The sequence below is a fragment of the Dermacentor andersoni genome, chromosome 9, assembly GCF_023375885.2.
Source record: "Dermacentor andersoni chromosome 9, qqDerAnde1_hic_scaffold, whole genome shotgun sequence".
In the NCBI taxonomy this organism is placed as follows: Eukaryota; Metazoa; Arthropoda; class Arachnida; order Ixodida; family Ixodidae; genus Dermacentor; species Dermacentor andersoni.
This window is the reverse complement of record NC_092822.1, coordinates 94973428-94999177: the sequence shown is the minus strand read 5'-3', so window position 1 is coordinate 94999177 and position 25750 is coordinate 94973428. Positions and strand designations below refer to the sequence as shown.

Below are 25750 nucleotides of genomic sequence, written 5' to 3'. Positions count from 1 at the left end.
CCTTAATTACCTGTGGCATAATTCGCCCTAATTACTAACGAAGGTCGCGAAATCGAATCGCACCAAGGGTCGTTGGTTTGAGCGCCTTAATTTATTCTATTCTAATTAACTGTGCCTTAATTACGTTCGTCCTAATTAACACCTAACGTAGTGTGTTCGATTCTCGAGCTTCACGATGTCAATTGGAAACAAAGTGAATTCGAGAGTCGAACCCATTCGTCCATGTCTCCAAATGGTTTCGACTCCCACCAAAGGCCGTTGGTACGAGTGCCTTAAGTCTACCCTGATTAACCGTCACGTAATCAGCTTTGCCTTCATTAACACCACAGGTCGTGGGCTCGAGTGCCTCAACTCCAAATGAACTGTGCTTTAATTCTCTTTGTCGTAATTAACGCCCAAGGTCGTGGGTTCTTCTCTCACCAAAGGTCGGGGGTACCAATTTCGACCCACAATTTCCATGCCCTTTACTTTTGGCGCTATAAGGCTCGTCACTATGCAACTCGATTCCACGAATCGATATACTTCCAGTTCCTAGGAACGCGAGCACGTATATTCGCCAAGGCCGCTGACAGGTCCGCGGCGCCCATCTCACCACACCGCTGCACACCACGTACGACGGAATTGCTGCCCATACACTGGAGTGAATGGTTACCGCAATAGTGAGCTCATCGCATTCGTTCTCAAACTCTTATGTAAACGTGCCAACTGCCATGGATGCTGAAGTGCAGGTCATTGCAGACGCTGTCCGAGAAACCGCGTACGACGCCGACGCAATTGCTACACGATCCGACAGCCAAGGCGCAATTGAAAGTCTCGCACAAAATTTTCCTCCCTGGCACTTTCGTGTTCACCTAAGCACACAGACGTCTCCAATCCACACCACTCGGCGCTCTTCGAACGGATTCTTGTTCATCAGGGGACAGAAGGCAACGAGCAAGCTCATTCGCTAGCCCGCCATACCGAGCGACTCATCTCGATGGCCAGAAGTCTATTCCCCTAAAGCTTGTCGAGCTGAGCACGGCTATGCCGCGTTCGACTCAAGTAGCCCCGCGAGTCCAGCATACTTCTGCCGACTCCGTCATACTTCTTTCCACGTGCAGGAGCATTTTATTTCTACAATCAGGGACCATAACTCTCCCTAACGGTGCAATCATTATTCACACTGTGCGTTTTCCAGGCCACCCCGTCTGTAAAGTCTGTGGGCAATGATAACGAGAACAAGGTAAAAGCGGGAGCGAACGTTTCGACAAGTGGACTTCGAATTTTTCAAGGTCTTGAAAAAGACAAGCCCATTTGTCAAAACGTTGGCTCCCGCTTTTACCTTGTTCACGTTTTGCTCATCGCCTTGAATTTACATCTTCCGCCTTCCCCCTGTTTTCCCTGGAAGTCTGTGGGCAGCAACTTAATGTCGTACACGGATAGTGGGAATGTCCCCGCGCACTCTCACCCTACGTTAAAACACGCATCAACAGCCCCACGCCCATGCCTTACACCGGAGCGAGCTGGTCCGTAGCACCCGAAGGCCTGTGCCAGAATCTGTGCCTCCTCCTATTGCGTTACGTCCGCCACATCCATAGTACAGTGACACTCATCGCTAATGGATGGATGGATGCTATGAGCGTCCTCTTTGGAACGGGATGGTGGGCTGCGCGAACAAGCTCTCGTTATTATATTGCCTAATAAGGAAAAAAAGAAAAAAAGAACGCGAATGATCTCAGCACATAAAATCCAGCACCATTGAGCACGGCCTCTACAAGGGGGGGCCGACTCGCACTAGTCACCATCACCATAATCAGCCTCTTTAGGTCCACTGCAGGACGAAGGCTGTGATATCCAATTACCTTTGTCCTGCGCCAACCGATTCCCACTTGCGCCTGCAAATTTTCTAATTTCATGATCCCCCCTAGTTTTATGCCGTCCTCGACTGTGCTTCCCTTCTCTTGGCACTCATTCTGTAATTTTAATGGTCCACCGGTTATTCATCCTGCACAATACATGACCTGCCCAGCACCATAGTTCTCCCTCTTGATGTCAATTAGAATATCGGCTGTGCCCCTTTGCTGTGTGTTCCACACCGCTCTTTTCCTGTCTCTTCACGTTACGCCTCACATTCTCCGTTCCATCGCTCTTTGCGCGGTCCTTGACTTGTTCTCGAGATTTTTTTTTCAAACTCTAAGTTTCCACCCCATATATGCTAGCATCGGTAGAATTCAGTGATTGGGCACCTTTCTGCAGTAGTCGTGCAGTAAAGTGTTCTTCGTTCATTGTTGAATGAACCTCTCTGACGCCAACTTGGGTCGCTGCCTAGATATGTTCCGCTCTCTAACGGTTTAAAAATCCTTTACCTTGCTACGGCGCTCGGCGCAATCGAACAAGCGGCATATATATTCAAACCTAGAGCAGACCTATCATGATTGAAGAGACGATGAGGACAACGACGATATAACCATGCACGGGCTGTTCGTTGTGGGCAGTGCTGCATGCACATGCGCTTGTAAGTGTACACGCACATATTCATTCCTGCGCCTCTTTCCACGTAACGTAGCTTAATATAGCGTAACATTCACATATCTGGTAGGCACCCGACTTCGTGGTGGCGTCGGTAGCTGGCGCAGCGTGTTCAGTGGGAAGCGCGAGCGAAGAACCTGTCGGCATACAGGCCTCGTAGATGACGCGTTCCGATGGTGGCAATGCGGTGTGTCACTCGCCACATTGCCTCATTGATTATTTCGTTAACGTCGGCCCATGTCCTGAGAGGCGCTCAGCCGTACTCTTTTTCTTACATTTCCACGTCATGTTACTTCATTTACTTCTCGCCCTTTTGTGCGAATTTGGAAATTTGTGCTTGGTCATTTGATATTTCGATGTGTCGCCGATACACGTCGTTTACATCAAGTAGTATTACTTCTACCTCTACGGCCCGCTTCTAGGCCACTCCTCTATTCCGGATATGAACCGTCGTAGTGGATCGTCATTACCTATCTTCATTTTTATTCTACGGCCCGCTTCTCGGCCATTGTCGAGCTGTGGGTATGCGCCAATATTTGGAATCAGCATCGACGTTGTGAAATGAACTGGTGACACGCTCATGGAGTGCCGTGCCGTTGACCGTTAGTGTAAACGCTTTCTGCGCGCAAGTGCTCTGCAAGATCTCTTTTCTAGAGCCCAATAAATGTTTTCTGATCCGATCCGATGCATGCTGGCATGGATGAAGAGAACGCTGCCCCCACACCCGTCGCTCCAGTCGCTGCCTGGGACGCTGGCGTCAGCCCGGCCACCGCCGCCACCGCAGCTGCCAGCGCCCCAAGTGAGGCTGCACTTTCTGCGCCCACCGAAGGGCATGTCGCGGAAACATCGATCACCGCCGGCGGGGGAAGCTCTATAAACCGACGCAGCTCCAAGCATCACCGAAAAGGAGGAAAGAAACACCACGAGAAAGCGCTGACATCGGACATTGACCAGTCACAGCCACATCAGCCGCAGCAGCAGCTTACTGGCGTGGATGGGTAAGCCGTCGGTAACGGGTGCCGCCACCTATTCTCGACCAATAAACGAAGGGCTGAATCGGTGATGTAACAGGGGTGGGCCACCTGCAGCCTCGTAGCTGCTGATGAGCACTTTCTGTATAACAGAGCCAGCGATTGTAGGTTTCATTCGCTTCTGCTAATGCGATAGGCATTGTTTGTTTACTTAAGCCGTTGAAGCCAGCTATTGCTCTTACTACACGCTTTAAAGCATGTAGAACTAGCTGGATACCGGCCTCAGATAGGTATAGCTCTTGCTTTTCTACGTTCATTGAAAAAAAGAAGAAAGAACGCTTCTTTGACTGAGATAAAAGCATTGGCTGATATCTTGATCTCTCGTACAATTTGCCAAGGCATTCTAGTTTCATCCTAACACCAGTGACATAAATAGGCCCATCCACCTGTATCTATAGAGCTTGAAGCGGCCGTGTTAATGCCGCCTCCCGTTCTGTCTTATCGTAGGTTAATGGATTCCCCTAGTAAGATGGTGGTGGTCCACTTCTCCTTTAGGGAATCACTTCCACTCAAGATATTATTCTAAACCTTCATCATGGTCCAAAGAGGCTTAAAAAAAGATAACTACCTTGGATCGAACGTCACAGTAACATGAAGCGATGGCGCTCTTCTGTGTGTCTCTTTCCTCAGCTTCATGTTCTGCTTTGTGTCAGAAACAGTATGCATACTAAGCCTAAGCGCCAACTTGCCCAAGATGAAGTTATTTTGGAGCAGTAACACTGCATGCCTTTGCATCGGCACGAACCACGAGAATGGACTAAAGAAGCTAAGAAAGCTTTTGGTTTTAAAGTTGGCTGCAGACGGACAGCGTGTCCATGGTTGCCTTTCAAATCGGTCATGAATGCCCATCGCCTCTTCACGTGCGAGCGACAGCTTAATTCCTCGTCAGCTATCTGCTTTTGTGCATCTGCATTTTGCTTCCTGGCGCTCAGCTAATCTGAATCTCGTTTACAGAGGTTGCCACTAACCGCCTCCAGTGTTGCTTCGCTGCAAAGAGGTGCAGTATCATAGCGTGCCGAGTTCTCCGATCGCACTCCTGCCTACGTCTGCGAATGTCTACCAACGCGGCAGCTGTGTCGGTTTACTCAACTTGCACGAAAGCTTTTCATACAGCAAGGAAGAACTGTGTGCATTTTCGTTATATAATACTTCTTGATATGTCGTTGTTGCGTCCCACGCTTTGAAGCACCTGGATCATATACAAGTCGCGACAACTGGTGGCCGCGCCTCGTGGTTTGTGCCAAAAGAAAAATATTTATTTTAGCTACATTTATAAATGTTTACACCCTTTAGGCTGTACCTTTTTCCGCAACAGTTGTCATCTGTCCTTCCCGCATTTCTTTTATCGCTGCGAGCGCGGTACTTCCAATTCACGAACGGCTTGCGCATTATCAACATTACACAGCATTCTCGACAGGAAAGTAGCGAGCGCAGAGTTTTCAAGAAAGGAAATGCAAGCAAGGCAGATGACAAGTGTCGTTGTTGGACAAGATAAGCCCCAAAGGGTGCAAACTTGTAAAGAAGTGTAGCGCTACAAGCCGCGTTACCAGCGGGTACGCTGAAGTTATCTTCTAATCACGTAGTTTCGTGGCGATATCGAAGCTTTTAGCTACGTTTCGGATATCCAGAGCCTTTACTGCGCTTGCCTGTCGGCATCGCAGTACATCCGCGCATACGTCAACACAAAGCTTTTTGTTGTGACATAGACATCGGCTCTGATTGGCGCTCTGTTCTTCGCAGCGTGACGCAAGCAGTCTCGGGTACCACGCTGCTGACGTCACCGTCGCTGTCTTCGGACAAGACGCTGTAGCCTCAGCCACCGGTGAGTTACAACGGTTTCGTACTTTAGGCTACGGCACTTTGGGCCATCGAGTTCACAGTGTTATTTATTTCGTCCTTTTAGCAAGCTTTAGGCTCATTGCATAACTCACACCCTAACGGGAGCACAATAGACGCCATAAGAACGAAGTTTGGTTTTCACACCCTTCACTCTTAAACAATATTACACCCTTTGAGTTGTATCTCGCCACACAGTAATAATTGTCATCTGTCTTGTCCGCATTTTCTTCTTTTAACGCTGCAAGCCCGGTACTTCCAAGTCACGAACGGTATGCGCGTTATCAGAATGTCAGAGCATTCTCGACAAGAAAAAAAAAATTAAATTATGGGGTTTTACGTGCCAAAACCACTTTTCTGATTATGAGGCACGCCGTAGTGGAGGACTCCGGAAATTTCGACCGCCTGGGGTTCTTTAACGTGCGCCTATATCTAAGTACACGGGTGTTTTCGCATTTCGCCCCCATCGAAATGCGGCCGCCGTGGCCGGGATTCGATCCCGCGACCTCAGCAGCCCAACACCATAGCCACTGAGCAACCACGGCGGGTGTTGACAAGAAAGTAGCGAGCGCGGCGTTTTCAAGAAAGGAAACGCAAGCAAGACAGATGACGATTATTGTTGTGGGGCAAATATATACTACAAAGGGTTTACATTTGTTTGAGAGTGTTGCTCTTGGTGTTTTCATGGGGAACTTGGGGAATTTTGTTTTCTCGTGTGAAAACCAAAAGCTGCGCAAGTTTTTGTGGTACATTAAGAGTTCTTTTAGCTAAATCAGTGGCTAAATCAGCGCACAGTGCTCCTGCAGCCTGCCATTAACGAAACTCCTGGTCTGTTTACTGTAACACTCGCTACAGAGGAAAGGTATTGAAGGCACCCAAAGCTGCCTCAATGACAGACTGAGGGAATATTCCGCTTAGTTGAGGCTGTTAGCAAGGTCTGTACAACCTGAAAAATGTGACAGCATGCAAATACTGGGAAAATGTAAGACTGAAAGTGCACGTTTATATATAAGTCTTTTTCCAAAAAGGAAGCCGATAAATGCAATAGCAAACCTTGTATTCGTATCTCGAACATGTATTAAACATGTTCGAAACATGTAGAAACATGTATTACTTGATCAAGATATAGTGCATGAATAATAGGTGAAATGGAGTGATGTATCGGAATATCTGTCATGTATAGTCAAATTTTGCCACAACTGAAAGCCTCTCATGCATGTATGTAATCACTCGTGTAGTAAAACCAGTTGACGTGAAGTGCCCATCCTGTGCATTTCATGCGTGTTTCATCTTATAGTCTAGTAGTCATGTTTCCTAATGCCAGTAACCAGCTCTCGCAGCTTTCAGCAGTAGCATGCAAGGTCATTTATTAATGGAAGTGTGATGACATAAAAAAAAGCAAGGACAAAGAAACACATATCAATAGGACTGCCACTAAATACCAACTTATTTTGCTTCTGTGTGTAAACGAGCATTTATAACCACAATCACTATCAATGCTTCAATGAGGAAGTGCGTGAACTCAGAACTTGCATGAAAAATGACTACAGTAGCCGCATGGCTGCACATGCCAAGAGCGGTGGGTGCTTCGCTATGTATCAGCGCACGAGGTTAGTTGGCAAGCGCGATGATAGAGCTGATAGGGAAGTGGTGGAGGTTTCCTCATTAGCAAACAGGGATGGACATGTGTCAGCAAACAATCACTGTCTCTCCTTGACAAAAACATGTCATTTTTTTCTAGAACACTTACCCGCGATTCATTGCACACAGTGTGACTGGTGCATTAGTGACACTTGTCGTACCCAATTTCATTTTCAGAAAACCACCAAAATCTTCCTAACTTTTTATGAATGATTCATTGTGAAGAGATTTTCTTACTGCAATACCAGCTGTTGTCCAGTTAATAACGGAGAAATTGAAATCGCCCTAAATGATGAGAAAAGAACGCCGAAATAGCACGCGTACTTCATTTACAATGCTTCAAAACTTGCTTGAAAACGCATCATTTATATCTGGAAGGCGGTAGAACACACCTAAGATAAGGTTTATGCTCGATTTTGAAGTGAAATGAAGATGTGCTCTAGGAATGGATGAATGGCAATTGGAATGGTCAGAAATTCTTCTCTGAAAGCTATGAGCACACCACCTCCTCTGCGGTTGCGTTGATCACAAAGAAAAGTGTTGTACGCTGACGTGGAAAGAAAAATTTCGTTATCGGCAGTGGTATTGTTTAGCCACGACTCGTTTAGTTCAAGAGATGCCGAGCAGGAATCAATGAGCGTGGAAGCGATACGTATTTTTGCGTCACACTTGGAATACTTGTATAGAAGAATGACAGGTTTGTATAAGCGTTGTGGGTATGTGGTTGCGAAGGCTGTCTAGTTTCCACACTTGCAGACGACGAGGGTTTGACTAGTCATTCCGAGACCTGCTGCGACACACACACTCCAGTTTGCTTTCGTGCCCCAAAGATGTGTCGCCGTTAACCAAGAGCTTGTTAAAAGCTAAGCGAACTTACAGTGAGGTGTCCAGTACCAAATACAAGTTTTAAACCATAATAAGAAAATAAATACCTGATTTGCTTTATTTAAGTCATCGAGTATTGCAAAAATGACAAGCTATTTGTACATATTGTACTGTAGCTTTACATCACTATTAGTCGACCTATCCATGGGCGTAATGCACTTCAGCTTATTGTGAGCCTAAAGGTAGTAAAAAAAGCAAGACACAATTTCGTGAAATTGTATATATGAATCGGATTGACAGCCTTTCACTTGTTCGATGCTGAAGTAAACAATAGATACACATGTGAATACCGATATGTGCACACATTAGAAAAACTTTCATCGGTCTTATAACGCATTAGCGCCGATTATACATTACAGAAAGCGCCATTAAATACACGAGCAGGGCAGTTAATGGTCTCCGAATAATTTTCTGCAAATGTTATATATCGTATCGCCGATGACACGACGCCGGTGATCAGGCGATGATCCAGCTCTTTCTTTCCTTATCATGCGCTGATAGCCGCGATTTATTACAATAAGACCGTTTCTTGCGGTTTGCTCATCCGGTTTGGGCAAAGCTCTCTTCGTTGGCTGCCGCCTCACGTCCGCCGCACGCGATTCAGGATTAGCATTTTGAGATGACCTTTCAGACGGTGCGCTCGATGCGTGAGGGAGCCCTCTAGGTGAACGGCATGGGAAAATAGCTCCTCCTTACGACGCGGCGTTCGACACGCGACATGCGATTACGCCGAGAATCGTTCGATGAAGCGCATAGTAAGTAGCGCAGACCAATGCGTTTCGCTTCCTGACTGCAGACGGTGGACATCGTAGTTTTATCGTCGGAATTAGCGCATTTGCAATTCGCCTGCGTATCGCTCGAGCGGCAGACTTTCAGCGACTCGCCGACTTCCCGGCTGATGCTAATGGATGTTCGATAGCGCTCGGAACGAGTTTGGCATGTGCGGCCGACAACGCTTTCTCAGCGCTAGTCGTAAGAAGCATGTTTTGTCGACAAATGAGCGCTACGAAGACGCGGACCAAAGGAGGAACATGTACGACGGACAAGGCGCTTCAAGTATGCAAAACCAACTCGCCCACATCAGGCTTCTGCTTTGTCGACAAATTTCCGCGTTTACGGTGAAACGATAATCGCGACGCTGGTCGCTTACGTATCGCAGCTCTTATTGTCTTTCGCGTCTTGGCATATTAGAAAAAAAAATTTAGCTGTAGGTGTGATTGCGATCACTTTATTCCGGTGGTTACACTTAAAGAAAATATTTCTCCTTTCTGGTGACGTCGGCGGTGATAGAGCAGGCAGTCCGGAGGTGCCGTATTCGCTATAAGGTCTTTTCGTAGCCGTGCTGCGCGTACGCTATTGCAAATAGGTTGTTTATGAACGGTGGATAACACGAAAAAAAAAGAAGAAATTTAACCTCGACAAAGTAATCCTTGCGACATACGGGTCCTGTAAATAGGTTTATGTTTGTCGAACCCCGCCGCATGTATTGGTCGAATTGACACTAGAAGGTGTTCTATATAGCAGCAACCACATGAGATGTTCGCCAGATGACGTGCAGCTGACATACTGCTTACTGTTTTTCTCGCACGAAACTCTAAGTAAACTTCATATTAGCGTGTAGACGAATGATGAACCCGGTCTTTAGGGTACCGTCATAGTCGCCTGAATGGGAACAATAAATGGAATTATCGTGTGCGCATGGCATTAGCATTTTGTTACTTTAATGGTAAAATATGTGGGCTGTATGCACATTTAGTGTGCAGCTTAATATGAAATGTAGGAATTAGGTATTCGAGACACAACAACCAAATTTTTTGTCTGATGACCAAGTGAGTAAAATGTGCTTTTCAAATCAACAAACATACCCCATAGGAATTCCTCTTACACCATTTACAACGAAGCTACCACATCCTAGAGTTGCATACAGCTACGATATGCGAGCAAATTTTGGGACATGTCTTAATTAACAAAACAATATACGCTTGAGTACAGCCACTGTGCACTAAAGATGCAGCCTTAATTAGCTAGATGTGCCTAGCTTTCGCTGCAAATTGCATAATGTGTCTTGTACTTGAACACGCTTATGACATCTCACAGAAAGCATGGTTGCCGAACGATATATGTGCGAGCCTCACTGGCTGAAGGGTCGAGCACAAGCGTGTACGAAAATCAATATCATGCTGCATGCATGTGTCTACAAACCTTTGTTTTTAAGAGTGCACCTAAGCAGGAAAGCTTTTGCGTTCTGTTTGGATGACGCACTTCAGTGGGCAAGAGAAGAAACGTGCAAATTATATTTTCATTAGCATAGCTGCATCCGACCAGCAAGATATACCTTTCATACCACGATAAGGAGAGGGCAGGTGGTACCTGACAAAACATTAGAAAACGTATAATCCATTTTGAATAGTTGGTGAGCATGCTTGAATACTAACAGGAACAGTTTTGACAATAGCAAAACGTGTGCATAAGATCAGAAGGTGGCTCTGTTCGGAATCCATTGATGTTTCTAGTATAAATGTGATTAGCAATGCTCATGCCATGTCCTGCTCTTTATTTTCAGAGAGACTGAGAGGTAAATGAAAGGCATAGGTCTAAATATTGAGACGAGCATGAATTGTCCTCATTCGTAAGGTCATGCCGCACTCACCACAAGTTAAACACTGCATTAATTGTCCCTAGCTGGCTTATTTGAATAATGGTTCTATTCGATGTCTTAAATGAAGAAGCACTAGACTTGGCATTGTAACTATTGCACTAAGTCTGAAAGTGAGTTGGTTAGGTAACATACATTTACATATGCGGGATGAGCGAGAGGCATTCAAACGGAGTGAGTGCTACTTTCCAACTGATATTATTCAGTCCATTGAGCAATCCAATTTTAAACGTTCACAGGCGACTACTCAAGTCAGTGCACGTACATTAGTCCAAATCCACTTTTGCGAGTAGCCATTTGGATTATATAAGATATTACAAGTCAAGCTATGTTAGACATTGGAGGCCATATTATTTCAAACAATATGGCCTTTAAAATAGACACGGCGTCAGAATAACCGCTATAAAAAGAAACAAAGAACTAATACTTTGTTTGAAGAAGAAAGGCTAATAAACTGGTAGCCTTCCATGGAGGGTATACTTGTGGTGTCGACGATTTAGTCGGTAGGGAGGACTGAATGGTCGGCTGAACGAAAAATGCCACTGGCCAGGTATTTTGGAAACCATGACACCGACACTACCAACTTTTCACAGCTGTACTGACCGTGACATGCTTCTTGATATACCGTTATTTGAAAAAACTATCTGTTTGGAAAATTTCATGGTTATGTCGCTCATTGCATGTCTCTTGGCTATTAGAATTTGAGCTATATCACTGACAGTAAGCAGCATACTAACAATAACAGAGTTACTTAATGTAGTCACTGGGGGGTCAATCATTGCAATCGGTGAGGACCGTTGATAAATTAGCCAATAGAGTTAGCCAATGGAGGAGCCAATGGAGCCAATTAGCCAATGGATTAGCCAAAAGAGCTCTTCCGAATAACCTTTCTAACAGTCGAGTAACGCTGTACCATATTTTGCAATAATACAATTGTGTTTCCCTAAAATGTCATTGGTTTCTGGCATTTAGCTCCTTCAATACCATGTGCACCTTCAGAAGCACACTTTATATAGAAACACTAGTAATTTAATCTTTCTACCATAGATGCTAAAAAATGTCAAAAACAAAAATGCGATCAGCTGGAAGATGCTTCATTTGAAAGAACATTTGCTCTTTTTACACACAATGCTTTATTGAAGGTCACATTCAGTGGAAGTGAATAGCACAATTAGGCCTATAATTTCCTGCTCATATTGATATTTTGTACAGACCTACTGTGAAACAGTACTACATGAAGCTACACTGATTCACTGCAACTGCAAAAGATTACTCTCTTCGTTCAAGCAGCAGTGACATTTCTTTTAGTTTATAGTCAATGAGTCAAAATGCCTGTGTTCACAGTGTTAAAATTACTTATTTTCTGGTGGTAAGCTGCAGTTAAAGATAACGTGTCCCTGATAGTGCTGGCAAAACTGATGCAGCTAGGGCTGCCAAATTTGAGCGTAAAAGCATGCGTGTCGCGTGAGAGCGAATTTTTTTGTGGAGTAGGAAAATGATAAGTGAGTCTGGCACAAGAGGAGTGGGTGTATTCATGTCCATGGTGTTGTGTGCTTTTTTATCTGCCATGGCATTGAAAGGGTCAAAGCTGCGTCCCTGTACACAGTACAGGTGAGCATTAAAAAATGAGTTATTGTGAAGCCTGTGTACCTTTTGACAAAGGAATGTAACTTTACTGACTACATTCAGCTGTTTATGGGCACTCAAGGAACTGGTGTACGTCTGTATTTGGGCTATCTTTGATAAAAATGAAGCTGTCTCATTGGTGTAATGTACGGTTGTACCATCTACCAGCCCTATAAGCACAATCTTGTCATGTATGGTATGGAGCTCAAGTGGAGTTGCAGACATCCCATATATTCCTTACTTTCATAAGGAGGGGAATGTGTAAGGCTGACCCATACCATGCTATCATCTCCTGAAATAGCGGCGTCTTTACATAATACACTGGTCCAAAGGAACATCAGTGTGCAGGAGTACCATAGTCTTAGGTCTCTTATTGCAGCCAAACGATTTTATATCGGTCATGCAAGTGCACTTGCAAGGGGCAGGTAATCCAGCCACCACAGTAGTGATGTGTTCAGGAAGTAGTCAAAGGGTTCACAAGTAACTTGGATTGCCAATGCTGCTATGGTGCTCAGCTGGGCGTGTTCTTGAGCGAACGGACGGATAATGTGAGGGAGGGCAGCTATTGTCCTCATCGCGTTCTGAATAGTGATCTTAGTCTGATCTCACTGCTTCAGTGAGCGGCAGTAAAACTGAGCCTGATGAATATTCCGTGGTTAGAATGCAGACCAAACAATGTTACCAGCTACCTCAGTACATGCTCCTCCACATTTAGGAGGAATCCTTCATATCAGATGGAGGCTCGCCATTGGTGTCTTCTGTATTTTTCTCAGCCAATCTGATTTTGTTCCAGACTTGTGAATATTGATACCGAGGATCTGTACTTCTATCTAATCTAACTGGCACCAATGCGGGAGCCAGGAATATTTTGTTGTGTGTGTGTGTGTGTGTGTGTGTGTGTGTGTGTGTGTGTGTGTGTGTGTGTGTGTGTGTGTGTGTGTGTATGTTTGTGTGCGGGGAGGGGCAAGGATTTCACCTTGGGAGGGGAGCAGGCGACCATTGTCTTCACGTAGTTTTATGCCAGATACACAGAAATTTTGGGTTCGGGGGCAAGGGATTACCTGTCCCGTGCCGCCCCCCTGGCTAAGCGACTGACAAACATGCTGCAAGTCTCTACTGTTAGAAAGCTATACTGTAGCTCCTTTTCCTTGCAACAAGGCGAGTGATGCATGAATGATGAATGTAGCTATATGCCTATTGTTGCCTGCAAATGTGAGCCGCCATTCAGGAACGCCGCAGTACTGGGCAGTAGTGCTAGTAAAATGGCACAATAGCCAAGGCTTCAGTATGCATATACTGGAGTCAAATGTCATTTTTGATTAAATGGCTGTGACATATGAGTAGGCTTGGTCTTTTGCGGCTATTATCTGGTTTCCGTGCATCCCCTGGATGGGCTGTGATATCCTTGCATCTCTGTGACAATAAGCGTTTACTTATGAGTACTTGTTCTTGCTGTCTTATCGCATTTTTTTCTTGGTGCTCAGATCCCTGTCTTCACAATGTGGCCTGTCTATTTAGGTTTTGGGAATGTAGAGTTTTATGGTGTCAAAATATCTGAAAAAACAGCAGTACAAACACTCAATATTAGATTTATCGAAAGCATGCCGCAATGAAATTGACGGTCAAACTCAGAAAGAGCCAGCTGAAGCGGCCACAATGAATGAGTTGCTGAAGCTATATAAGCTGCTTTTCTGACGAATTATCCCAAGACAAATACAGGAATACGTGTGCCATGTTTTGCAAGAATTCACATTTATCTGAAGCACGTATTGAGAAATTTTCCAGGTACAACAAGCACAATTAATGTAGAAGCTTCAAGGAACACAATGACGGCCACACCCCTCTACCATGTGGAAGCGAAAATTCTCGGAAAGTAGGATACCGCTCACTGTGTTAAATAAAAGAAAGAACACTCATGTGGTCGTTCACTGAAAGTTGTTTGTATATTTAAAAATGTAGTCAAGGACAAGTTACAGCAGAGTGCATTAATCATAAGTCGGTTTTCATATTACACTTACATGCCTGTCTGCAGCTACGCAATGTTGCACATACGCATCCGCCGTGGTTGCTGAGTGGCTATGGTGTTAGGCTGCTGAGCACGAGGTCGCGGCATCGAATCCCGGCCACGGCGGACGCATTTAGATGGCGGCGAAATGCGAAAACACCAGTGTACTTAGATTTAGGTGCACGTTAAAGAACCCCAGGTGGTCAAAATTTCCGGAGTGCTCCACTACGACGTGCCTCATAATCAGAAACTGGTTTTGGCACGTAAAACCCCATAATTTTTTTTTGTTGCACATACGTCCTCATGCATGCCTTCCATCAAAGAGTGCATTTTCAGGAGGGAAATTGAGCGATTCGAATGGCACGTGGTTAACTAGCTGGCTGGTAGCACTAAGGGCTAGAAACAAGAAAAAGATGTCATTGGTTCGTTGCTTTGTTTTAATGGAGTGAAACGTAACTGATGTCCGAGTACGCATTCACAGGACATCTGCACCATGAACAGGTCACCAAAATACTTAAAGCCTGACCAAGCAGACAAATGTGCAGGCCTTTTTAAACATATTTCATTTGGCCTTTTCTGCACTGGTCAAGGTTATACAATACACGCGACTATGGAGACGCAGTTACAGTGTTTACATACAGAAGAACTATTGCATAACTAACTGCCTCAAACTAGCACATTGTTACACCAAATACCGTGATTTTTGATGTTGAACCTTCTGGATGCATGGACAATTTGGTACAAGAAAGTACTGGTGCAAATTTACCAATGAAAATACATGCAATTAGAAGTTTGAGTTTTATGTCACAAAAGCTTTGTTTCACAATTTCACGCTGTGCGGCTCCATTTAACATAGAAACAGGCTGTTCGCATTGCTCAAGCTACATAACCGTGATTTGCCGCCTTAATAATTGTTGCTTTGACGCAAGTCGTTCTGCAGGGCGTCCTTTAGCGACACAATTAAACCTATGTTGACAGGTAGGGCAAAATGAAATTCAAGCGAAATATTGATTGTCTGAAGCCCCCTGAAACAACGTCTCGGGAACATAGCTGGCGCGACCTGGTTCGAGAATGCAAGCGTCTCTTCTGGCCTGGTCGTAGTGACCGCCACATATGTGTATTGTGTACGCCATTTCCGCGCACAGCCCATTTCGTGAGTTGTAATGGTCAGCCAGTGGGATAGTTGCACTGACCCAAGAAATAGTTATTTCGAAGGATAGCGAAATCACTCAGCAGTCCTTGTCAACCTCTACGCTTCAAGCGTTTCGCGCAATGCTGGTAACCCTGTATATTTATTTTGCTTCAGATTCTGTCCGAGTTGACGGACTATCCATGATTATGTGGCCGATTCGGGATCAGCAGTCCGCCAGTACCTAAATGCAAATATGAAGATGGTAACTGCGTTAAATTGCAATGTTGCTGTCGGGCCCGGTGTTCTCACGCCATCTCATTGATTTCGCAACGCACCTCAAGGTTGATTTCGGCCGTCTGGAACCGCACATAGGCTTAGATCAATAGCGTGTCGAATTTCTCGAAAGCGGATGATAAGAATACGAGTAAACCACTTTTTTACAGTTACACCCCCCCCCCCCCCCCATTCACCATACTTCATACCGAAAATGAATATTTTGCGTAATCATTCGCGAGCGAATGAAAAAAAAATATTGAAGGCATTGTGAAATGTATTATTGTACAAGTGGCCTTAGGAGGATATGGCGGTTCCTGTTCGGTTCAATAACCTCTCTCAGGCAATGATTTCATGCAGTCAGTGCCGTCGATTCCGGCACAGATGCTTCGCTTTATGAGGATAACTGGAAGACACACTTACAAAATGCTGCTATTGAATGCTCATCATCCTGGATACCAGCAAATAAAATGAAGTCTGCGCGAGTTGCTTGGGCAAATCGTAATCTGCTAACATGTCAATATGTATCCCACCGAACGGCGATGCAAGGCTTTACTGTATTTTTTTTTTTCGCCTTATTGTACGAAATTCTGCGTATTGTCCGTGCTACAAAAGGCGTGGTTATATTGTTTGTAGTCGCGTTTCGTGCTTGTGAAAAACAACTCTGATAGTGCCGATTCGGAGGAGGAGGTGGGAACTGTCAAGCTGACGTGTCCCAGCATTATCGCAGCCATCCCCGCTGCTTGTGCACATGCCTTCGTGTACTATGTTTGTGAACCAGTAAAACTCAAACGCGCTCAGCCGCTGTCGAGCAAATGGAAGGAGGACACTCATGCTTCAAATAGTGTACCATGTGTCACTAGGCCTTTGTATTTTGCCTACTTGTACCAAATGATGCTATCTAAACTGTTGAAAGGTATCACGATGCCTCTACTGAGGCCTTGAACACGTTAGGAATATTCCAAGGCTACACTACCACACTAGGATTACAACCTGTACCCTTCCCTGTGATATGGGGGAGCACGCGAGTTCACCTTTATTTTAGGGATGATAACGACTAAAAAAATTATAAAGAAAACTTGAGTTTGGCCTTGTTGGGGTCTACTGCATATCATATTGACCGCTAATTAGGATGGACGAAGACAGGAGAAGCGAACACAGGGTTCACGGGGTCCCTCACAGTCTAAGGAGGGTAGCATGCCGGTTTGGAGTCCCCCTCATCTTATCAGCCCCTTTTAAGCTGGCGCGGCTCTGCCCTCGCACCTCCGGTGATCCTAAAAAGAGGCAACACTGTTGCAAGAAGCATGCCAAGCTGTATGCCAAATGCAATGTAGGGGTTGTGTATGAAATCCCCTTAGCGTGTGGCAAGTCCTACATAGAGCAGACGGGACGGTGCCTGAATTATCGAGTCAAGGAACATGAACCAAAGTTAAATAAAGAGGAATTGGGGCACTTGCCAGGGAACTGCAATGCCTGTCCCTGTAAACCACGTTTCAAGGAGATAAAAATGTTGGGAGAAGTCAGGACCACACTGCACGCGAACTGACGGAAGCATATTTACTAAGAAAGAAAAGCCAGCACTGTGTTAGTGGTACCTTTATTAGGCTGTTTGAATCGGAGATAGATATTTTGCCAAGTGGTTGGCCCACTAGGCTGAGGAGTAGCATTGTGTCTGCGTTCTGCGCATACCATATTTGCCTATATATGGCTACGTGTTGCCGTGAATAAATCAGTGGAAAGTTACCGCCCGTGCCGTCGTTTTGCATTCTGTTCCCTTGTCTTCGTCTTTAATAGTGGTCATTATGATATGCGAAAAGCAATGACGCATGGGTATACAGCAAGAAATCTCCGCCAGCGAAGCGTCTCTTTTACCCCGCGCACGGGTTCCAGAAACTGCGTGATGGCCTTTCACAGCTGACACAGTCAAAGCTGGTTCCGCGTCGGGCGTTTTGACCTGCGCAAATTACTGTGGAACACTCGACCCCAAAATGCTTCCGCGCTTAAAGCAGGACACGCACGCTTCTACCCGGTACAATCTGACCTACGACCTGTGGTAAGCACACTCAAACATTGAGCATGTTTCGAAGTGGCTGCAACAGCGCCTCCTAGATATGTTCCACAGGCACTTTATACGAGACGCCGTGGGTTGCCGCGTGTTAAGTCTGCGTTAAGACTGCGTTAAGTCTACTTATACTTATTGTGCTCGCGTGTGTTGCGACAGACGTTTCTCTTATAGTCAGCGCAGCCAGACGGTCTGCATCTTATCTTATCGTATAGTCCTGTAAGGAACTGATAAAATCATGCATGACACGAATGAATAAAATACTTGTGCACGAGCATGCGGCCAAGGTTTGCGGCGGTTGCATTCTCACGCATGATGACGGCCGGCAGGAGCCCCGAGCGGCGATCGAGGCACCGAAGGTGGCCGCGCGCGCAGGTGAGGAGCAAAGGTTAATCGTCTCGGAGCCCCGCGACAGTCCGCATCCGACCGCCACCACGAACACCGGACTGCTGGAGTACTGGCCCCTGGCCGCAACCATCGTGGCGCTCGTGGTGGTGATCCTGCTGCAGCTGCTGATCGCCGCTCCTCTTCGGCGGCAGAGGGCGCCTCAAACACAACACGCGGCTGACGTCTGCGAGTCCGAGCAGTGCCGACACTACGCGCAGCTGATCGCCGGCGCCATGAACCTCTAGGCACACGCTAGGCACACGCTAGGCACACGCTAGGCACACGCTTCCGCCAATGACGGTGTTGAACACGGTCACGTGACCCGAAGGTCGTTTCTCTTGAACACCACACGAGTGTTTAATAGAAAGGCGGTGGCTTTTGAGGCGGTGTCAGAGCTGGCTTTACTCGGCGATACGTGGATTTCACTCTCCTGCCTTTGGAAACGTTTTTTTTTCTTTGAACCACATGGTTAATTATCACAAGCCTCACATGAATCAATTCGATCTCATCAGGTGGCTCACGGGAATAGACGGGGATACATGCAAAATGTCCAGTGAGAGGAACTTATGTCAACGTTGATTCATTTTTGGCAGGACTTTACGAGGATATCTTTAAATAATATTTAAAGGCCATTTCTGATCAGAGTGAAGAAACGAAGGTGATGGTATCGATAGATGACGTTGGAAGAGCTCTTAGGCACAACTGGTCTGTACACAGGGTGCCCCGTGTAATTTCTGCCAAAATTTAAACATATGCGAGTGCCACGTAGCTGCACAGAGTGAACGTAATGTTTGCCGTCTCTTGGAGCAAATCAGACGTTTTAACGCGGTAACGCTAAGGGCCCTATATAGCAGCAAATTTGGCGTCCAGCGTCGAACGGCGTTCCGACAAAAAAGATTCTCGAACCACCCATGCCTAAGCTCTTCATGTGGCGCAAGGAATTTACTGAACTAATTGTACTTCTCATGCTAAAGTGCGTACAAAAATCGTAAGATACGACTTACACGCAACCTACAGCCTCGGATTGTAATTTGAATATAGGAGAAAACATAATTCTGTTACGCGAAAACGCAAACAAACCCCTGTTCCTGCTTTTCTACCAATCCATAGGCCGGCCACGGCGTCCGCCATTTGCGCGCGACAGCACACGAATATCTAGGGAGTTCTCGGAGGGGCACGCCCGCTTCCTGGAAACACTTCCAGGTGGCGCTCGCCTGCGCCGCATCACGGCCCACGCAAGCCACGATTCTACCAGAAAGCCCGCCTTCGTAAATAGCGTTCGCCCAGAGCGTTTCCCGGTGAATATTTCGGTTGCAGACGCTGCAGTTGCCGGGAAACGTTGGAAGCAGTCGGTGATCTATGAATGCGATCGCGTTCCAATCTCAAAGACGAAGTATAAGCGTCCTCCATTTTTCCCCTTTATTTTGCGTAATTGTATAATTATTTATTATTAGATAATGAAATTCTCGAATACGATAATAAAACAAAGATTGTCAAGCAGAAAATCGTAGGCCGTCGTGAGAATTTTCCCATCCGTCTTTGTGTTGCTCAATGCGTAATATATAAAAGTTATTTCAACCACTAAAGAAGGCCCGCAAAAGCACGCGAAAAGTGCCGGCACGCTTTTTTTTTTAATTTAGCAATTTTCCTAACGATACCGTATTGCCAACGTTGCTAGCTAGGTTTGGGGAGATTTGTAAAGCAGTCATTGGAGCTACTTTTATCTTGCAAGCCTCAGTTTATTTATTTATTTATTCAGTTATTTATGTTATAAAATACACAACGCAGAAAAGACCGCTAGTATGGGGCCATGTCATTTTGCTTTCTTCTTCTGTACGACAAAGGTGGGACGCATCTCGCTCGAAGAAGGGCAACACCAGCGTCCTCGCCGAGTCCTGGCGACGACTGGCCAGAAGAGCAGCATCGCGGCTCAGCATGGTCCCGGGCACAATGGCCAAGCCGGAGCCGGTGCAGAGGGCCTCGCACTTCATATACGTAAGAACCACGGCGCGCCACCACTGAAACCGTGCTGCTATGACTCTGTTTAAACGGGAAAGAGAGAGAGAGAGAGCAATCCAACAATGCCGAGACGGGCTCTTTGAGAATCCTTCGTTACGCCTTGAGCAGGCGTGTCTGCTGACGATGTCGTCGAGTGTGCTTTTGTGGTCACACGCGACCTAAGAATTCGGGAAAAGCTAAACCGGCGTAATCGTCCATTGTTCCTCGTGTGAGCAGCGTAAGGGACGGCGAGACACGAGACGCAAAAGTACGCAGGAGTCGATCCTCAAAAACGCGTACGTGCTATGTACTACATCTGATATCCTTGCCCTATGTAGCTTTCTGAGAATACTCGCGCTGGGGTCGAAAAGTGGCGCTGGTTCGTTCAGCGGTGAACCCTTACAAAAATTTTAATAGAAACTCTATAGACAGTCTATAGACGTCCACAGACTGTCTATAGACTTCCTATACAATTTTTGTAAGGGAAGAACTCGCGCGCTCACGCTCGCAGCACAAGCACGCTAATTCCTAGAATATTCCCAACACGACCAGACGTCATCTTGTGTGAGCTCTCCCTTCTCACTGTTTAGGGATCTGTGTCTGACCGCCTGCCTTCATCAATGCGGTTGTTTTCTATGCAGGCACTTCTGCAGAGCACGTAGCATATTGTTTTCTATGAATCAAGCCCGAATGTTCGGATCTTTCACCACATGATTCTCCGCAAGCGTTGAATTACTTCTAGAGGAGTCGCCTGGGTGCCTAAGTTTGTGCTGTACATGTGCGCTACATGACGAAACCTGACCGGTGTCCGAAGACGTTTGTGAAGCGACTTTCGACGGCCTCTTTCGGTCTAACCTTCGTATTTTCTAAGCATTCCTCCACTCAGCTGTTCAATTAACACAGCCGGGTTGAAGGCAGCACAGCTGCTAGGATTAAAGTGCTCGATGCTCTTCTGTGAAAACCTTTGACGAATCATACCATGAGGGGCTGCCAGGAAACATTTACCTGTACAATTCAGTACCGCCGTGTTAACGCCACATGCAGAGATGCGCATGTCAAGCGACAGATGGAAACAATGTTTTAAAGTACGAAGATCCCGCGAAGCTTGTAGTGAGTAAACAAGAACAAACGATCAGTAAAGTGATATTGTTCTTCCAGACGAGTCTTGTTATCCTGTGATGTAATCGAGAGTTCGACGGAAGCCCGTCTGGTCGGGATGAGACATGAGAAAGAAAGATGTGCACCAACCAAGCAAAACTCATTAAAAGTGATTGTGAACAAGGATTCCGTATGGAAGCCGAAACTTCTTGTCTTTTATTATGTTTTATTTAGTCGGTGAACATCTTTCTTTGTCTTCTCGTGTTATCCTGTATGCAATGAGGCTAGACAGAGAAAATGGGATTGGCGGTAGCTCATTATTCACAAATCTGTAGAAGAAAGCATCCAAGTTGTATTTGATGGGGCCTACAATGGTTAGAGTGTTATTCGCGTGTAGTAGTGATGCAGGTCGAGGCATCTCTCCATTATGCGTCTCTCACTTTCTGTAGTAGGGGTTTGGAATTAGTGGAGCATGAAACTGTAAACATAAGGCCTTTGTTTTGAACCATTGGGAGAGACGCAAGGTGTGCATTTAAAGTTTTTCTCAACATATCATAATCCACTCGATATAGGAGTAAACAAAAATGTGGCAAAATAAGTGTAATAAGAGGGTCTGTTTTACTGGTCTAAATGGTACGGTAGGAGAGGCTTGCAAGACCGTGGTTCATAGCTCCAGAATTGCATTATTCTCTATTGTTGTCACTACCATTGTAGTTCAACTTTTTTTACTATGTTCTCAGTGTTTGCAGTGTATATTTCAGTATATTTTATGAAGTTATGTTCTCAGCAAATGGCACTCGTTTCGCTTCTATATTTCATTATTTATTCACCATGATATGTTATGTAATGTTATGTAGTCCCCCAAGGTAATGCCTGTAAAAGGGCCTTTAGGGTACATGAATAAAGAAAACGTGTGCCCTGCTGAACAAGACCGACGAAGGTCGAGAAACCGGGTGGTACTTTCTTCTGGGATTCATAGGTGATTTCAAGAGGAGCTAGATACTCCTTAATAGTTGCCAGAATTGTGAAAACCTGGCCTTCTACTTCATCTGAACAGCAATCAATAACAAAGGAAAGATCATCAGCATAGCGGAAGGTTTTAGTACTTTGGTCTGCATGAGTCTGTCAGATAGGTTTACGTCGAGCTTGGATAATAACATATTGGTGAGTCTGGGGAGCCGTGCAAGAGCATATGCATATTCTTTTTTTCTCTAGGTAAATCGCGTTGTCGCAGATGATGAAAACTGATACGAGATAAAAGCTTAAAAGCTCTAGAATATGGCCACTGGCCATCAGAACGTCATTCCGAAACCTTATTTTACCACCTATGAAATCCCACAAGAAGGTACCATCCGGTTGCTCGACCTTTGTCTGTCTTGTTCAGCAGGTCACACTCACTGCACCTATGAACCGCGCTACGGTAAGCCTCTCCTACCGCACAATCCAGAGCATTCCAAACTGACAAAAAGAGGGTTAGCCAAACTTCGCGTTACAAATGTCCTGATAAAGTCGTGTCATCATGCTATGTGCGCTAGATGTGAAAGGCAAAGCAAGCGGCTGTCCAAGGCAGGATATCCGATACCAGGGCAGGTGTCAGTGGCGCAGATTTTGCTGAAAGCTTCTCGGAAGCGCAAACAACAGGAGAGCGATGCAGCGGGCGCTGGTAAGAAAGCAAGTGTGATTCCGTATATTCACAACGTTTCCCACCATTTGGAAAAAGGTTGCCGAGAGAGCGAACATCCGAATAGTTTTCTCTGCTCCTGATAAGCTGGGCTGGCTTTGCAGACTTTCTAAACCCTAGAAGGAAATTAACTTTCTAAGGTGGTCGGCACGTGTTCAGCGAACTGTAGTCGTGTGCTTTGATTGTGTTTTGTCAAGTGTGCTATGAGCGGCCGATATAATGTGCAATAGTGCCATGAAATAAAACCAGTTGGAAGTTAGCGCTCATCCTGTCACCTGTACCTTTTCCTTCATACTCGAACTTAGTTGCGCTAGTGAAAGACAAGAGTATTATTGTTTACGTGTGGTAAGTAACAAGAATTATTCTGAAATCTTTCCTTCATAGATTTATTGTTTTAATTAGGCCGTTTGTCAACAAAGTGAATAAATTTTAACTCTGTAGAATATCTGCGACGAAACACAAACTGGCATGAAGCAAGTAGTCGTACTGAAACTATTTCTCGGTAATTTTCCCGAATGCTAGAATGCGTAAAGGTGGGAATTTACCAGTGTTCTTAAATTTTGGAATCTATGGTTAGCTTAACGTGTCGATTCTGCACTCAACCGACTGAATGCAGACGTGCCTGGACATTATCAAAGTGCCGAGGGCGCCCGAGATCAAGGAGGTCCTGGAAAACGGTAACATCACTTGGCCAAAGTGCAACGAGTGTCCAGAATTCCTCAGCGCGCTCTTCTACATGGCGAGAAAGCTGTTCATCCCCGTCGCTTTTGATGTCGCGATCCTGGAGACGGACGAAAGAGCGACATCGATATCAAGGACCCAAACTCTATTTTTCGGCCTGCCCACGCGTTTCCTCCGTCACGCGAGGGCGCTGGCAAGGCTTCAACGGTCGGGCAGGCTCCTTGATCACCTGCGTCTAACATACGAGACGCTCGACTTGGGCGTCAACGAGACCAGGCTGAAAGAAATCGCCAGACTCTTCGGTCACTTGGGCGGCTTCTTTGCACGCTACGAGGGGGCGTCTGACTACGTCACAAGGAGCGCCAACGCGTCCTTCTTTCTCCAGTACACGCCCTCGGTGTCGAAGGCTCGCTGGGACGCCCTGACGAAGCGGTACTTCAACATCTCGCTCATCGACGACCAAGACAATTTCCGAGGCGGCGTGGTCATCCAGGGCGCCGACGTTTTCTCAGCCGTATTCGAGGTACACGCTAAGCATGGTGAGCACGTGACCGACTACGTAGTCGGAGGCCTCTGCGTGCAGGCACTCGTCGACTACACGAACTCCGACCTCCTGGCAAGCCTGCTCGGAGGAAGTCGAGAGCTCGCCGCCGAGTCCGTCTACGACAGGTGTTTCTCGGACGCCTACAGGTTCCACGGCGCCGCCATCGACGCCTACTTCCACCAGCCGCTGAGCCGCGAGGTCGTGGATCTCCGGCGAGTGGCTACGCTTGTCCACCAGACATTCTCCCACACGCTCCGCCACGACAAGACAACGCCCGGCGCCGTCGCTTCGCGTGCAGCGACCAATGAGTCGGCGCTGTCTGGCAGGCACGTGAACTTCGACTTGGCCCTGTCCAGCTTGAACGGTCTCAACAGAAAGAGGTTCGCTGACCTGTACGAGCGCTATCCGCCGGCGACTGACAGCGCCCTGTACAACTGGATGCGGCACGCGGCTTTCGCCTCTGCCGGCGGCAAGTCGCCTGCAGGGCTATCGCTGTGGGACTCGCTGAACGAAGATTTTGCACGTGCAGCAGGCAGGTTTCTAAATTTCCGCCTGCGCCTGGCGCACATGGAAGACCCCTTCTATGCGGTCAACGTCAGCGCTGCAGTGCTGATGGCAGGAGTCGGTGCGCGCTTTGCAGCGGCGCTCTTTTACGACTACGTGGCCGCCGGCAGCAGGGATGACCCTGCGAAGGTGTACACTGAGAACCAGGAGTGCTTAGTCCCTGGGACCAGTGGGGGATCGTCGGACCTGGAGATGCAGGGTGCCGTCGCCTCCATCGAGGTTGCTTGGTCGGCACTGAAAGCTGCGGGCGCGGCGAGATCTTCCTCGGGAACGTCCATCGGCCCTGGGGACACCAGTGCCGGATTGCTCGCCGATGGACCGCTCTTCTTCTCCTTCTTCTGCTACCAGCTCTGCGGGGAGCCTGACGGCGAACGCCTGTGCAATGTGCCGCTCCGTCACAGCAGTGTCTTTGCGCGCGTGTTTGGGTGCGGGAAAGCGTCGGTCATGAACCCGGAGAAGAAATGTCGCATGGGCGTGTAGCGATCGGTGCGCGTTGTCTGTGTGCCCGAGATGTCCGACTCAGGAGGCGCGCAAGTCTAGCGTGTACAAGCTTACCTTCGAGCCCAAATATTTAGGTGTTCGGAAGTCGTTCTGGAATTAACTGGGCTAATATATGTAGTGAGTTAGAAAGAGGAAAAGGGGATCGCCTACCAAAACGTTGCTTTGAAGAGGTTAAACATTTCGGCTTCCACAAGGAAGCTGCAACCTCTTCGACACAACACCATGTTGTTCGGCATTCTGTTTACTGTGTTTCCAATATGAATATATACTACCCGACTACACGAAATGTCGACCTGTTACTGATTTCATACGCAGCCAAGCTTATCCTCTGGTAACGCTCAGTCGGAGAACTTCGACTCCACTGCGAACAACACTACCAAGGACAATGACAGAGAAAAACGGTAGGGCTTCAGTTGGTATGTGTGTGCGTCCTTGAGTTTTTTCTCTATGCCCTTGTCTTAAGGGGTGCTGCTTGCGTTCGAGGCGAGTTTCTAACTAGTCCGAATGGCGAACACCGGGAATCTCTTGTACGCGAATATATGGCTCCGAATATGCTGGTCTGAGTAGGTACAATGCTTAGTAATTTTATAAGGCTGCACATTATCTTATGAGACGAAGCAATGAGGCGCCTCGTTTTAATG

The 25750-nt window shown here is 46.6% G+C and overlaps 1 protein-coding gene across 2 annotated transcripts; it reads left to right on the top strand.

Moving 5' to 3' along the window:
- The first annotated feature begins 5278 nt into the window (after positions 1–5278).
- Positions 5279–25377, top strand: LOC129384137 (uncharacterized). Of its 2 annotated transcripts, XM_055069304.2 has the most exons (3): positions 5279–5361; positions 19887–20037; positions 23436–25377. In XM_055069304.2, exons 2-3 carry the CDS (start codon positions 19978–19980, stop codon positions 25086–25088), a joined length of 1713 nt encoding a protein of 570 aa, XP_054925279.2. In that variant the 5' UTR covers positions 5279–5361; positions 19887–19977; the 3' UTR covers positions 25089–25377. The 2 variants fall into 2 exon arrangements, with proteins under 2 accessions (XP_054925279.2, XP_054925280.2); XM_055069305.2 differs by lacking the exon at positions 5279–5361 and having other exon boundaries at positions 19459–20037.
- The last annotated feature ends 373 nt before the right edge of the window (positions 25378–25750 follow it).

Bases quoted from the DNA above. Each gene is read 5' to 3' on its own strand.
- LOC129384137 (XM_055069304.2), top strand. From the start codon at position 19,978: ATGGTCCCGGGCACAATGGCCAAGCCGGAGCCGGTGCAGAGGGCCTCG. The intron at 20,038-23,435 runs GTAAGAACCACG...GACTGAATGCAG, and splicing joins GGGCCTCGCACTTCATATAC to ACGTGCCTGGACATTATCAA.